This window comes from Mus caroli, chromosome 1 (assembly GCF_900094665.2).
Source record: "Mus caroli chromosome 1, CAROLI_EIJ_v1.1, whole genome shotgun sequence".
Classification (NCBI taxonomy): domain Eukaryota; kingdom Metazoa; phylum Chordata; class Mammalia; order Rodentia; family Muridae; genus Mus; species Mus caroli.
This window is the reverse complement of record NC_034570.1, coordinates 47,786,761-47,802,977: the sequence shown is the minus strand read 5'-3', so window position 1 is coordinate 47,802,977 and position 16,217 is coordinate 47,786,761. Positions and strand designations below refer to the sequence as shown.

General features: G+C 40.5%; 1 protein-coding gene across 5 annotated transcripts in view; it reads left to right on the top strand.

The window, feature by feature from the left end:
- Hecw2 (HECT, C2 and WW domain containing E3 ubiquitin protein ligase 2) overlaps positions 1–16,217 on the top strand; it is a 374,063-nt gene that overhangs the window by 322,492 nt on the left and 35,354 nt on the right. For all 5 annotated transcript variants that reach the window (XM_021160080.2, XM_029476576.1, XM_029476580.1 and 2 more), the window contains 2 exons: positions 8,724–8,844; positions 10,273–10,386. In XM_021160080.2, the coding sequence (XP_021015739.1) occupies positions 8,724–8,844; positions 10,273–10,386 (235 nt within the window). The remainder of the gene's footprint in view (positions 1–8,723; positions 8,845–10,272; positions 10,387–16,217) is intronic.

The following is a 16,217-nucleotide window of genomic DNA, read 5'->3' as shown; positions in this document are numbered from 1 at the left end:
CCTGTGATCCATCCAATAGTTAAGTTTCCTTTCTTAAATAAAATGGAGGTAGTAATAAGCATGTCCCCTCTCATGTTATTTGGGGGAGGGGGGGTAGGGGGTGGCTTGCATGCATCCACCTCCCAAACCATTTATCATTGGCAAATATGATCCATTTCCTTTTGACTTGTGAGCTTGGCTGGCTTAGGCAGTGAATTATTCAGAGGCCTTTGTCTTCGATAGGATGCATGCTAATGGTTTTTTTAGTGGTTGTCTCTTTGCTTTGCTGTCTTATGATTATAAAGTAGATCCATGTGGAATTCTGCTCATGCCAGCCACAGCCCCTTTTTTTCTAAGCTTTTTCCAAAGTTCTTCCTCCCTGAGAAAAACATTGGCCACCAGATACTGTCTTCTGAATTCTACAAAAGAAGTTTTCTCTTGAAGGCTGTCTGGGCAGTCTTTAATTCTAAATGGCGACAAAGTTCACCTCGTCATTGAGCATCACAGATACACAGGAGTAATTCATGGCAATGATATAGTGCATTCTGGAAACTCAAGAATTCAGTATTTTCCAACGACATGAGTAATCCGGCCATATCTAAATTGCTAGCAGTGTTTGTGGTGGTTTTAATTTGCAGGAAAAACTATCTCCATATTCTTGGCCTGCTCTATCTCAACAGGCTGGCTCTGTTTGATGTTGAGACTGGGACATACTGCCTGACAGGAGTGGAAGCAACTGTAAGTGGCTCCACATGAGAAGAGGCAGTCCTCACTAACCTCATTTCCCCTGTGGAGGAATCCATTTCTGAAAATGGTTTCTGCATCTACCAGCGTCTGTGCTGGCTGTGTAAATTCAACATTTCAGAAATATTTTTTTGAGAGGTCTGGGTTTTTCCTTGTGACTAGAATTTCATTGAGAATGATAGTGTGAAAATTATGACAATAATAAAATTTAATGATCTTCAGTTTGAGTGCCTAGGAACCTGATAATCTTTCCATACTTTGCCTCATTCCAGGCACATTTGCATGTTTTTCAAGAGAAAACGGGCTTTGGAAATTTTGACTCACTGCTTTCTGCAGCTGTGAGAGTGTGTACCTAAAATTTGTCAAAATTTTGGAATGTGAAGGTTTATTTTCTAGGGCCATTATAATGCCAATCTAATCTCAGCTGTGTCCGAAGGAAATGACCTTGGCAAATACCATATAGTTCACTATGGCAAATAAGAAACTAGGCACTTTGTCTAAGGGCACATCTCTAGGAATTTAAATGTCATGTCCCCCAATTTATCTCATATATTAGAGGCAGAGTTTCTGAGTGCATTTTCTAGGTAACTTATGATGTCAATGGCATGGGAATTGTTTAACACCACTTTTATTGGCAAATTTCATGCATATTATTTTTCTCCTTGTTTTCAGAATCGTGGCACATTGAGGTGCTGTATGGTGTGTGTATTGGGCGGGGGGGGGGGGGGGGGGGGGGGGGTTGGGGGGTTGGGTGTGGTCATTGTGTCTGAGTGTGGCTTAGAACTGTGGTCACTTCCCTAGACTTGGAGTAGTTGGAGCTACACGCAGCCTGAGATTGTGCACTCACAGCACTGAGGAGTCTCCTGGGTGCTCACCAAGGTTGTCTGTAGTTGAACCAATTTAACCTTATCCCCATCTTACAAATGAATGAGACTCAGACTATGGCTGTTTCCTAACTGCTGGACTGACTACTTCTCCAGCAGTGTACCCACATACTTGCTGTTTCTCCTGGCCATGTGACCCTGGTCCATCTCCTCTCATGGTGACTCTCTCCTGTGCCTTTCTTCTCTCCCTTTACCCAATACCCACAAGCAGGTGACTAAAAATATGCCTACACTATTCTCTCCAATAATTGGCTATAGCCGTTTTTTATTCAACCAATAGTTTTACATTAAGGAGCAAGGTTTACACAACAAAGCTGGTATATTCGAGAATTCCTTCATCTTGAGGCAGCTAGATGTCATGATGCATAGAAACAGACCAAACCTCAATAGTTTGGTCAATGCAATGGACCATGAGAAGGGTTTACCTCCCCCGAAGGATCTTTTCCTCCCAAGGAGACTCAGGTCTTTCTTACCTCCTTCACCTCTTAGGAGCATCTCTTCTCTTGGTTACTCCTCAGCCCTCCTAACTCTTTCCCTCTTGGCTCAGCACTTCTATGATTGATTGGTAGATAGATAGATAGATAGATAGATAGATAGATAGATAGATAGATAGATAGATAGATAGATAGATAGAGATAGATCATATATATCCACCATATACTCTCATCTCCCTCCTCCCAGATTCAAGTCTTCTTTTTATTTTTGTTATTAATAATCCTGGAGTCCAGTTAGTGTAGATTTTTTTGTTATTAATATTTTTGTCCTCACCACTAGTACTGCCAGGATAGTGTATCTGTTGTTGGCATACCCTTCAGTGTTACCCTTTTTAATAAGTTAATTCTTGGCCAAGTCTGAAAAAAACCACGTTGTTTTCAGTAAATAGTGTAAGCCAGGCCTGATGACTCTGACCTGTAATCCCAGCTACTATAGAGGCAAAGGCAAGAAGATGACAAATTAAAGACCTACTTGAGCTTCAGAGTTAGTTCAAAGCTAGGCTGTGCAACTTTGTGAGATCTTGTCTGAAATAAAAACCAAAAAAATAGGCTGAGTATACAGCTCAATGGTCAGTTATTTGTCTGACACATGTATGAGGCCCCACGTTTATTCCCCAGGACAAAAAATATGAACAAATATACACATTTAAGTAAGTAGTATGTTACCTAATTAAAAGGAAAAAAAAGTAAGTAGTAAAGTAGTATGTACGTGAACATCCACAGATCTAGGACTCCTGCTGCTCTTAGAAAATAGGGTATAGATATGAGGACTTGCACATCTGTGCTTTGTCCAAGTTATCTCCATGATGCTCCCTGCTTAACATACTGATGTACTATGTTCAAGTAGATGAAGCTGTCCAGATATTATTGTAATGCTTATTGGCTTGTTCTTCATTAATAATGGGAAATTGAAGAGGAAATGGTATGTGTGTGTGAGTGTGTGTGTGTGTGTGTGTGTGTGTGTGTGTGAATAGAAAGGAAACCAGGGAAGAAGTGGACCTTTAATCTATACTAGGACAGAGGCCTGGAGTTGTATAGTCAAAATTCAACTCCATTCCTAACAGAGCATAAAGCCAGAAGCAGAAAAACATAGACTTCTCTAGATTTTGATGCCAACATTTTTCAAATGTCATCTGAGATTATTTTGTCAGATAAAATTCAATAGCTGGTTATTATGCAGTGTTGTGACAGTGTATGGAAAATGTATACATAGTATGACAGTTTTTAAGATCTACCTAGCAGTGATAAAGACTAACAGCCCTAATAGCTGTTACCAAAAATAAAAAATAAATAAATATAATTAAAACTCTGCAAATAGTTAATATAGTACCAGGCATCCAGGAAGTCCATTCTCTATTTGTTCACTTCCTAGAAGCAACTGGCTTTTTTTCCATGTGATTCCCTTTGGGAAAACTCTAAGACTGTGAGAGTATTCTCTGAGAGAGAGGACCTTCGATTGTGGTTGTGGTTCCCTATGCATTTCTATCAGCTCAGTCTTCCAAGAACATTTTTTGGTTTCTAGAACCAACGTAACCTCATTCTTTCCCTGGAAGCTCTTCAGTTGGGCTTGACTTGTATTAACTATATGACAGCTGGTATTGGGTACTGCGGCTCATACCTATAATCCCAGACCCAGGAAGGGAAAGGCAGGAAAGCCTGTGCTATATAGCAAGACTGTCTGTCTACCCCACCCCCACTCTCTCCTTTATGGCTTCAAATAATTTTATTTTGACCATAAACATTTTTTTAAGTTATGTTACACAATATATTAGTGAAATTTCTATACTATTTTAAGATTTTACTATAATAACACTATCCTTTCCCACAACAAAATTAACCTCTCAGAATCAGTAAGGCTAATGTTATTCAAAACGATAGGTGGTCAGAATTCTGTTCATACTTTAAAATAGGGAACACAGCTTTATAGCTAACACTGAAATAACTCCCATGAAGCAGCTGTAGTCTGTTTCCAACATTTGATACTTAACTCCTTGAGTCCATATTAAAGCCAGATTAACCATTGGAATTATATACCTTTCAATATTAATTCCATTGAGAAACCATCAGTACTATACTAAACTGAAAGATGAAGTCCTACCAATCAGAGTCTGCCCGGGAGTCCATCCTTATCTGGCCACATTTCCTACTTTGCCTTCCAGTTAGTTCCTGTTGCTCCTGAATTGCCTATCTCATCTCCTGGCTCACAAGGGAATCTGTCTTCTACCACTAAACTTTCAAACTCTACTTCATATTCCTCCAAAAATCTTTCCATTGGGCTACACCTTGTTCCTGTCTTTCTTAGTAAGTTTCTTAAATACAGATTTGCATCTGTGTGTGGTGACCCCTGCCTGAACTTCTGCACTTGAAAGGTATGAGAAGGAGTTCAGGCAATGCCTGGCTACAGAGTGAGTTTCGAAGCCATTCTGGGCTACATGAGGTTTAAAAATATAACTTACTGTATTTTAAAGTAAAGTATATGAGGTTTATTTTTTTTACAATAGAACTTTTTAGCAAAGGAATGTTTGCCTTGAACCGTTTCTGTTACCAGACTCTCTATTGTTAAGTCCCTTACCTAAAATATAAACGGAGATAGGGCTGACTTTTGATTCATTTGTATTGAGAGTGAATGAATGCATTGCAGGATTTCCCAGAGCCTTTTGGGCATCTCAAACTATACAGCCATGGTGTATAAGCTACTTCTTAATGTACTCAAAGGCTGGTACGTTAATGTATGAAAAGGCTGGTGTTTCTTTTTGAGTATGTAAAGTGTTTTCATTCAGTCCTTGGTCTTCATTTGCTGTTTTCCACCGATGACTGTTGTTGATGTTGATTCATTATGGCTACCTTCTGGGCTGTTTAGGCTACTAGTCTAGATTTCACAGCTTTCTTGGGTTTCCTGTCTTGGTCCGAGTCCATCCCACAGCAGCCGTGCGTTCCTGTGGTTCATTTCTTTTTGTGGTGCAGATGACTTCTTCAAGCACACAGGCAGCCGTTGCCTTGTGTCAGCCCCTGGATGCTGCCCATGTGTCTCACTGGTCGGACTTGAGCTTCCTGTAATTCCTCAGTGTGGAATGATTCCTCAGCGTGGCTGAATTTTGGACTCACCTGGACAGCTGTAGAAAACACTTAGGTCTAGGTCTTACCTCCACCAGGTTCTGATGTAATGGTTTTGGGTGTGGACTGGACTTTGGAATTTTTTAAAGTTCCTATGAGATTCTGATATGCACTCAATGTTGAGAACCACTACTTGAGATTCTCTTTTGTGTCCTGGAGTTTATTTTTAAGGTTGAATTTATTTGTTTTCTTTAACTCTTAGCTCTTTGAACAAAAGGTTTATATCTCCCCAGACAAGCCTCCAGATAGATTACTGATCAGGAGTCTTGTGACTAAAGCTCCAATATGTCTGTCTATGTATTGAGTATGTATATAGATGACGCATGGAGGGCTTCTTATAACACATACTGCACAGTGTCATGCATACCAGCTCAATTCATCCAGGGGAATTGACTGATCTCTTATGCAGAGTCGGGAGGTATCCTATTTAGTGTCTAGAGTACCCATTAACTGTCATATCCAACTCAATATTTACACATGGCCACCAACATCATTCCCCATACTGCTTTTAGCATCCAGTAGACCTGGTCAATAGGACTTGGACAGTAAACTGCTTCCTCATTTTCCTCAATAGCAAAGCAATGATGGAAACCTTAATATCCACTTTATAGACTCTGTGTGAGGATTTCTCAAGATTCCCCTATGGAAAGTGCATTATTCCTAATATACATCAGGTGCTTATCAAGCGATAGCTATCGTTATTATTAAGAAACTCTGTTATCGTAAGAGCTTCCCATTCCTGCCCCTTGCTTTTCTACTGGTACTAATTTGTATTTCTCATGGTTGGTGTTCCTCTGAGTCACCACACTCCTGACTAGTTCTTATCCCTTCAGGCCTCGATTGCTATATAAACTCTGAACTGCTTCTCCACCCTTCAGTCTCTCTTCCTCTTTCCCACCCTTAATCTGCCCTACACCCTCAATGAAAATTCCTCCAATAAAATTCCACTTTGCATTTTCTCCTTTTCTTTAATCCACATTCTGTAAAGGTGCCCTGCTCCCGCCCCACATTCTGTAGAAGTTAGGTCTGGTTCTTCCTCCCAGCCCCATGCTCCCAATAATAAGACTTAGACTCGAAATATATTTACAAATACCTTGGCCATATATCTATGTTCTTCCCTGATTAGATCATAATTTAAAATAACCCATTTGTTTTTAATCTACTTTCTGTCATGTGGCCGGTTACCTGTGTTTAAACATCATATGTGTCTGTCTCATCACATCTTATCACACTGGGACTCTCCCAGAATCCTTTCTGCCTCCCTGATGTCCCACCTCCTATTTCCTCCCTAAACTATGGGCCAAAGATTTATTATTTATAGGTGCTACATCCATACAGATACAAGATATTTTCTGCACAACATTCCCTCTTTAAATCCCTCTTCTCATTGGCTCCTTCCGACTTATTAATTTCCCTTTGTCTCTTCGGCGTGCCCACTATACTCTAGGTTATGGGGTATCAATCTGTTGAAAATATTTTTAATATTTAGTCCAGTTCTTGTTGCTCTGCACCAGTATAAATACAGATTCTCTACTATTTACAAGTTTTGTGTTATTTAATTTCTCATTGTCAAATACTGGGCAAAAAAACAACTTAAGGGAGGAAGGGTGTATTCTGGCCTACGGTTCCAGGGGATACAGTGCATCCTGTCTGGGAAGACATGGTAGTTGGGGCAGGCAGTGGCTGGTTATTTTGCATCCTCAATCAAACAGCAGAGGGATGGATTTCAGGTACTAAGCCCTCTTTGTACTTTTTATTCACTCCTGGACCCTAGCTCCTGGGACGGCGCCACTAACATTTAGGGTGGGTTTTCCTACCTCAGTTATCCAGACCTAGAAATTCTGTCCCAGGTGTGCCCAGAGGTTTGTTTCCATGGTGATTCTAGATCCTGTCGACTTGACAATTAACCACTTAGGCTCCAATTAAGGCCCTCCCTGAGGCCTTTTCCATTTTAATCTCTGCTCACACTCATTACGTTTCTGTAACATTGCTATTATCTTCTATACCACTAATCTCGAAAGCAAATACCTGGGAGGTCAGGCAGCCAGAGTCTCTGAGAGAATAGTAGGAGTGGAGTCCAAGGAAGCAGCTGCCTATCTGCTTAAGGAGGTTCATGGCAATTGTAAGATTTCTCATAACTTTCAAGAGAAAAACATGCTTTTCTTTTACTTGAAATCTCCTAATAATTTCAAATATTGGCAATTAATCTAAAGTTTTGTTTCTTTTTTTAATCTAGGGGCAAACAAAGTATCCTGTGAGGCTGGATAGAGCCCAGGGCTTTACGTTTATCTCCTCTGATTTACACATTGTGTTCCATCTAGTTTAAAAGTTGACTATAACACAAGATTAGCAATAAATAACCACCTTGGGTAACTCATTTGTTAAAGAAATTTTTTCAAGGCATGATGGCTCAAGCCTTGACACACTCCTCAAATACAGACAGGCGGATGGAAAATCCAAGGTCAATCCAGGCCAGCAAGCAAGATCCTATCTCAGCAAAACAAAACAAAGAACAACAACAAAACCCACGTATACACACACACACACGCACACACACATACACACACACAAAGAAAGGAATCTCATGGAACTTGTATGTTGTATAATAAACAAGACCATAATTAGCTTTCTGGTTTCTTTCATTGAATTGGGAACTATTTTGAGAAAATATTGTTTCTGTTGTGTCTGTGTCTGATTTCCCTATCCATCACCGTGGAAGTTAACATCCCAACATGCTACTCAGTCACCTGGAACACACGGTGTTTTCTGTGGAAAGACGAATAAGCCACGTTATATTTACACTATTAATAACACTTGGCCACTGAATGCCATACATACTTTTAGTTTATAGATATGGGCAGTACTTGATACATTAGGAATGTAGTAAATATTAATATTATTTATTCTTTGTGCAGCTCCAAGATAGATTCCTCCCACAGTTATGCATGAATTCTGTTTTTATATTAATCGTATTACCCTACAATGTAAAATAAATGTAATTTTATCTCTAAAATCATCCCTAAATATAATGCCAACCTAAAAACATTTTCATGGGGCTTCATGGAACTTTCTGTACAGTTTCTATGATATCATTTCAAAAGCAAGCAAAGATATTCCATTCTAAATAGTTATCCTTAGACATGAATAACTCTACTTGACTCATTCTGGTTTGGGTGGAAAAGGGGGGCATATCTGAGACCCACGTGAGTGTATTTGGCTGTTTAAACAGAATCTTTATTCTTAGTCAAAAGCTACAAACAAGATTTTTCTTAAGAACTTCCATGAACTTTGTTAAGGCTTTGTGTGTGTGTGTGTGTGTGTGTGTGTGTGTGTGTGTGTGTGTGTGTGTGTGTGTGTGTGTGTGTATGTGTGTGTGTGTGTGTGTGTAGGGAGTGATATAGAAGCTGAAAGCAGTGTCTCACTTTTCTTGCTAACTTGTGGTACTTTTTCAAGGTGTTGTGGATTGAACAGGGCATAGATCCAAGTTGTTCTTTTGTGGTTGCAACAGGTACTCAGCGTGCCAATGCCCGGGCTCCAGCCCCTTACAAGAGAGATTTTGAAGCCAAACTAAGGAACTTTTACAGGAAGTTAGAAACTAAAGGATACGGACAAGGCCCAGGAAAATTAAAGTAAGTAGAAATGACTCAAACCACATGATTTATAGATGGTGAATTGATAGGAAACAGTTGGGAGTTTGGAAAATTGGTTGTCACATGAGTCTTATTTTAATGGGCAGTATTATTTTGGAATTTATAAATTACACTGTAACAATGCAAAATGCTGCTCAGGAATAAAGCCCTACTAAGCTTATGGTTTCCAATCAAGGTAGGACTTTATAAAACTATAGACAAATTAAAGGTGGTTATTTTTTCTCCTGAGGAGTACCTCTTTGTTGGCCTGATAGCTCTCACAGTATTTTATTCTTCACATTACTAGTTCCTGGGCCAACATGAGTGCAGAATAATGGTCAGCTCTATTTTGTCCTGGGAAACAAACCTCACTTGTACAATAAAACCTGTCATGAATGTTGTGTCTGCCTCTCTTTAGCTACACCTCTCTTGCTTGTCCAGGGTTCATTTCATCCACATGTACACCTCTTACCCTCCTTCCTACCTTCATCCTATCCCATGTTCCAACTTGAGCTCACTAGCAGAGAAAGTCACCTTGTACCTTGAGTGCTCAAGGGAGGACCAGCCCCTGCGCTCACTGCCCCAGGACCTCCAAAGACATCAGCCCAGCCCAAATTCCATCTCTCTGAACTGGGCTTTTTCTCACACTTGAATTACCAAGATCTTTTTCTGTAAATTCAAGCTCCCAGTCATTTCTTTGTCATTACTGTTGAGATGAGGGTAGATTGATATCTATAGAGGATGGCAGCAGATGGCATCACAATAGACTGCCATATGTACCACTCATTTCATCTACCCCTTAGGGAAATTTCAAGATTCACTTCATTTCAAACTTAAGCACATTTGTAAACACTTTGCTTTGCAGGCACACACACACACACACACACACACACCCTCCTGGTTCTCACTGGACATTCAGTAATTGAATTCCATACTTAGGTGCATTCTAGTCTTAAAGAATTACCTCATAATATTGTTCTCTCTTTAGTAAGAAACCTCTGCCTGTCTCTTATGTTTCTCTTTCTGTCTGTCTCTGTCTCTGCTTCTCTCTCTCTCTCTCTCTCTCTCTCTCTCTCTCTCTCTCTCTGTGTGTGTGTGTGTGTGTGTGTGTGTGTGTGTGTGTGTGTGTGTGTCTTATGACTTTTTTCCTTCTTGGAAAAATGCCTTGGCCCCTCAGAAAGGACTCATGGGTTTGTTTTTTTTTTTTTACAGGCCACAGTTTTGCCCATGATTTTTTTATGTAACTTCTGCTATTGCTGTCGAAGAGTTTAAGACAAATATGTATTTAAGTGCAGACAGCAATGATATTAAGCAACTTCACTCCTAACCTAGTTAATTGTGGGAAACAGAAACTAGATAACATGAAAGACAAGGAAAGGAAGTAATCTTTTAATGAATTTTTCAAATTGTGTGCCTCTTTACGGACAGGTTAATTATCCGAAGAGACCACTTGCTGGAAGATGCTTTCAACCAGATTATGGGCTACTCCAGAAAGGACCTGCAGAGGAATAAACTGTACGTCACCTTTGTCGGGGAGGAAGGGTAAGTAGAACAGAGAAGTGGTCTGTGCAACGCAAGCTGTGGCTACAGAGCGGATGTTTCTCCTCAGCTCTGTGGTTCCCAAAACAGGAAATCCTTCTGACAGGAAGTATTGCTCTCAGATGCTTAAACCTTTTGCCTCCCCCACCTCCTCTGGTTTTTAAATCATTTGATATAGAATTTTTAAAATTAAAGTAACTCTTACCTATAATTATTTTTTCCTCTACTAGAAGGCCAGTTCTGTTTTTTATTTTTTATTTTTTTATTATTTTTTTTGTATCTATCTTTGAAAGGGGGAAATGGAACTTTGTGAGGAAGGAAACAAGGAACTGCAGTCTACGTCTTGTTTTCTACCCTGGCTCACTGAGCAGAATGTGTGTCACTTGTTAAGTAAGTCCTGGTTCGGAATCACAGACCCTGCTGCTCTTCCCACAACAACCATGCCAATGACTTTGCTCCTATTTCCCCCTCCTCCAGTTCTCTTCCCCTGGGCAGGGCCCTGTACCTCCCAATGTAACCTCCTACTGTAAACAAACCATGTGGCATGACTCTTCTAGATGAGTGTGCTCATCTAGATAAGGGTTGGGAAATGAAGGCCTGGTGCTCCCACACTGAGTCTGTGGCACCCCAGTAGTCATAACACTTGCTAATGCCTTGGATACATCCCCCATGGGCCCTACTTCTTCCTATCTCAGGACTCTTGGCTCTTTGGCCTGTAGCTACTAGACTAAATTTAAAATACTATGTAGACATCTAAGCTCTGGTTATGTTCTGTGTGACACTGTTGGCCTGGTTATCTATTTATTCAGCTGTACCGAGGAACTTTGGGCCTTACATACATGCTAGACCAGCACCCTGAGGTAGATCCCTAACCTCTTTCTAGTTTTGTTTTGAGAGAGGGTCTTAACAGAATGCTTAAGCTGGCCTTGAAGTTAATCTATAAGCCAGTGAGACCTTGAAAACTGCACTTCTCCTGTCTCCTCTTCCTTATAACCAGGGTTTCAACCCTGTGCTACCAAGCCCAGTAGTTTGGATCACTTTATGAATACCCTCTCAGTCATATCCAGTAATGAAGAAAAGTCAGGAACAACAGCAGTGATATCCAACCAATGTGGTCCTTCATCATACGATAGATAGAGTGGGGGTTTAAAGCCCAACATGACTCCCTGTCCATGGAACTAGGGAATAGCAAAATCAAGACCCAAGCCCAGGCCTTAAGTCTTTCTTCTGGGATTCTTGCAAGGTACTGGGATTTAGGAAACAGCCCTGGCTGGATCCCGTTGTTTTTTTTTTTAACCTTGGAATGTTTTTAGCATTCCAGGTGGTGAGTGAACACTCGAAGCTCAGGCTTGAGCTTCCCTGAGCCTTCAGCCCACTGTGACTAATGTACATATGTAAATGGACTTGTAAACTTGTGTTAGTTTGCTTAAAGACACAGGTGCACAGTTGAAACCAGAGGCAAGTGTTGTTAGCCTCTTCCCAGGTATGCAAGGGATGCCAAGCATTTCCTTACGGGACCAGTCTGCTTTGGTTGACATTATTTTTCTCTCCCAGAACTCCAGCTGCCTTCCTTTATTATAAAACCACAGGCAGGCCTTTTTTTTTTTTTTTTTTTTTTAACACATGGTCTTGCTTGGTCTTGTTCAGGCTGGCCTTGATCTCTCAAGCTGAAATGACCCGAGCCCCCCAAGAGCCGGGTCTACATATGTACATCAGTACTTTTAGCTTGGGCCACAGTCTTCTCAATTCGTTGAGATGTCGTTGATCCACTTCAGAAGCCCTAGCGGTGGATACATTTGAGTAGCCACAGACGTTTGTTGAGTGCGATCATCCTGAAGTGGGCTGCCATGTTCTGATCTGATAGCATCACTTCTGAGCAGAGCTACATTCCTTCTTGTTTGATGACCACTGGTGATCAAGTGCTTCCTACCCCTGTCACTTGTCTACTTCCTGTGACACCAAAGGGAAAAATGAGAGAGGATGTTCTGGGAAGGGTTTCAGTTATCAGAAACAATCCATTTGTCTACTCCCTCTACCCACAAGTTGTTGACGCTGAGTTTCTGGGCTCTATCCTGTCAGTGCCCTCTCTGTAGTGTAGGTGTAGGTTTCTGATGCCAACAGAGAAGGCAAGGACAGGATAGAGCCCAGAAACTAGTAACCAAAGTGGGAATAATTTCAACTACAAAATGAGTGAAGAAATATTGAACAGTAATTTTTTTTTTGGTTTTTCAAGACAGGGTTTCTCTGTATAGCCCTGGCTGTCCTGGAACTCACTTTGTAGACCAGGCTGTCCTTGAACTCAGAAATCTGCCTGCCTCTGCCTCCCAAGTATTGGGATTAAAGGCGTGCGCCACCACGCCCGGCATGAACAGTAATTTTAAGTGACTGAATACATAATCAAATGATGAAATAAATGGGAGAAAGGAAAATCTCTCCAAATAACTTGAGAATTTCATAAGGGTGAAGTGTGTAGTAACTTTTTTCCAAATAATACAGTAAGAAGGGGGGTAGCAAAGTGGGCTTGTTTTGTTAAACCTGGCAGACATTGTCTCAGTCTTAAGTCATGTTTACAGTGTGTCCTTTGAGTGAAGACAACACCTTACCAATATGAACTTCCTCCACAAATCTGTAATCATAGACTATCCACAGGAAAAACATGAGATGATTCACAGTTGAAGGAAATTGTAAGAATCTCTCACCAGTATTGAAAATCATAGAAGACATTAAAACCAAAACAAACAAACAAACAAAAAAACAAAAAGAGGAATTTAAGGGATGTTGTGGTCAAGAAGAGACATGATGACTAAATACATTTCACTTCCTAGATGAGATTATAGAGTAGAAAAGAGATACCATGTGAAAGTGAATGAAATTGGATAAAGAATGCATTCTGTTAATAGTTATACAGCAGTATTGCTTCCTTAACATGGCACCATTTATGACAATCACTGAACCAAGTTTTGCAAAAGAGAGTTTATTCCCAAGAAAGTAGTGCCCTGAGTCACAGATCTGTCTGTACAGCAGTAGGGTTTAGATATCTTGGTGAGACAAAAAACCCAGCATGGTCTGATATAGGGAGAGGGAAGATGGGGCAGGATCCACTCCGGGCATAGACACCCTCTTCTCAGGACAAATGGTACTGCTGGTGTCATCTAAAACCATCAACTAAGTCACATTGCTGAGGTTCAAGTAAACAGTTGGTGACTTCTGCTGGCTTGAGACAGACACACATGGCTCCAAGTTCCTGAAAAACAACTTAGGCAACCATTGCCTCAGAGATTTTGTTGTCATAGAGTATGATGGGAGGGAGATGATGGAAGGGTACTGAGAAGCAGCTTGGCTTCTAAAGTTGATGATAAGATCAAGTGTGGCTACAGGACTTACTTGGTGTTTCCATCATTTATATTGATGAGGAATGTATATATACATATATCTCATATACTGTACAGATATGAGATATGTATATAGGCTATGCAAGACCTCTATTTTTTTTATAAGTCAAAAAAAAAAATCTAAAATAATGGGTTTAGCAAATGGAAACATTTGGTCAGGATTTGGAGAGATTTAGCCTGTTCCTTTTGAGTTTCCTTGTTGCCTTGTTGTTAGATGAGTGACTTCTCTGGATTTCTGTCCGTTGTGTGTGCCTCTTCTATCACTTACAGTCAGTGGAGTACATATATAGACTTGATTTACTGCCATACAAAGAGTATCATTATTTTGTGTCAACTTTATACTACTGATGAGGGGTTAATTAATACTTTAGAGGTATTATTGATACTATCTCAGTGATTTCATTTCCAATCTGACACACTATATCTTGTTAAACCAAAGCATAAAGAAGAGTGGACTTAGTTTTAATAACAGTGCCTTTACTTGTCTTCCAAAAAAAAAAAAAAGATGTGGATTAGCAGCTTCACAGAAACAATAACTTTGGTTTATGCCACTTCTGCACATATATCTGAAACAAAATATATAGATTGTTCTAGAAGTAAAGGAATCTGTAGAATACTGCAGATGCTACTTGAGGTAGAATTAAGGCATTTCTAGTAGAAATGCCTGTCTTCAGCCATAAAAACATAAAAAACAAAAAATCACCCTTGCGCCTATCAATGTAGAGACATTAGAGCAACTTATTTCTTTACTAAAATGATTTTGTGTTAGCCTTGGCTTTTTACAAAAAGTAGATAATGTCTAAGCACTGCCTTGTCATTAGTAGTTGAGTTAGGCTAGAGCTGGGAGTTGTGTTCTAGGCACTAGAATTTCCACCAAGCTTAGCATGGTTATCTTGCCCTAGAAAGTTAGGGTAGGGGAATATAGCAGCGGTGACATCACCAAGAAAGTAACCTTGCTCAAAGGTGAGGAGAAATGGTTTGTTGCCTATTTCTGGTGACCCTCAGTCTGCCTAGGCGTTGCTTCTATATGGTTGATAGTATACAGTGACTGAAATGCTATATATGACTCTTCAGTGTGTTCTTTCTGTTAATTAACAATCCTAGCAACCAAAGTTCACATGGTCCTAGAACTCAGATTTTGATAAGGTGCCCAGGCCTAATAGTGAAGAAGTAATGTCATAGACAAAGAGAGGATGCTTGCTAGGTGATTAGCCCATGTCTTTTTGTTTTCATGGCACTCTGTGCAGGGCACCTTTATTTAAGAAAGAATGAATTCATTATGTGCAAGGAGCTGTCAACATGACATCAGCCATCAGTCTTGCAAGCCACACTTAGACTAGGGAGGAGCATATGCAAATAGTTTTAGTTTGGAGGTCTGTTTGTAGCATCTTTCTTTTGAGCTCTTTCTGTATTCCCCCAGGATAGGGAGGTAAAAATAGCTAGGAAAGAAAATGATCTAAGATAGTTTACTTTTCCACAGCTTATCAATTATCCAGTATGGCTCACACATAACCAGATTGGGAAGTGAGCTGGAAAGCTGTGGAGCTTCGGTTGAACTTGGGCTGCTGCTTGCCCTCTTCAAGGAAGCAGCTGCATCATCTGAATCATCTGTACCTGCCAAAGAAAGATGCTCTGTAGCCAGGCTTTAGCTTGGTACCACCAAGAGCAACTTTGTCTTGTCCTAGTTCCACACTTAACTCCCAGGCCTCAGAAGCTTAGCCGCACTGCTCTGATTTAAATTCAACTGTGGTTGAATCAGAAGGTGCCTAGGCCTTGTGTGCCTGGACAAGCCTGGGGTAAGAGATAGTGTGACTTCCTGAGGCCATTGTCTGCTCTCATTTTACAGACTGCTCCTATTGAAATATTTTGTTTTCAGTTAATTTTTGTTATACTAAGAATGGGAGAATAAAGTTAACTTTTTAAACCCATGTCAGGTGCTGCTAACTCGTGATGTGCCAGGCCAGCAGCACCATGGTGGGTACAATGCTTTGTCAGCGGGTAGGGCTTGAGACACTATGGCCACTCTACTGACATCTGTGCTTACTCAGAAATGCCCTCAAATGCAGCTGCTTTGTGGCTACACACCCGTTGTCCAGAGTTTCTGTGTTTCCTTGCCAAGTCTTTAACCATGTAACCAACCTAACCGGCAAAACAGGAATGTAACAAACGATCTCTGTGATATGAGTCACATTAACTATTTATATGGACGAGGTTGCTAAGGCGTTATAGGAGCTTTGTGACTGCAGGCCCTGCTGGAACATGTTTCACTGAATTTCTAAACATAGATAGAAATTGCATCCCACAGCATACCCCTAAATATGCAGTTCTACATTTGGAGTTACAAACGAAGTAAAGTAGAAAGACTATCTTAGCTTTGGAGTGATTCTATCCATGCAGCACCAAGAGTTGAAAAAGAAGGAGGAGGAGGGGGAGGGGGTGAGG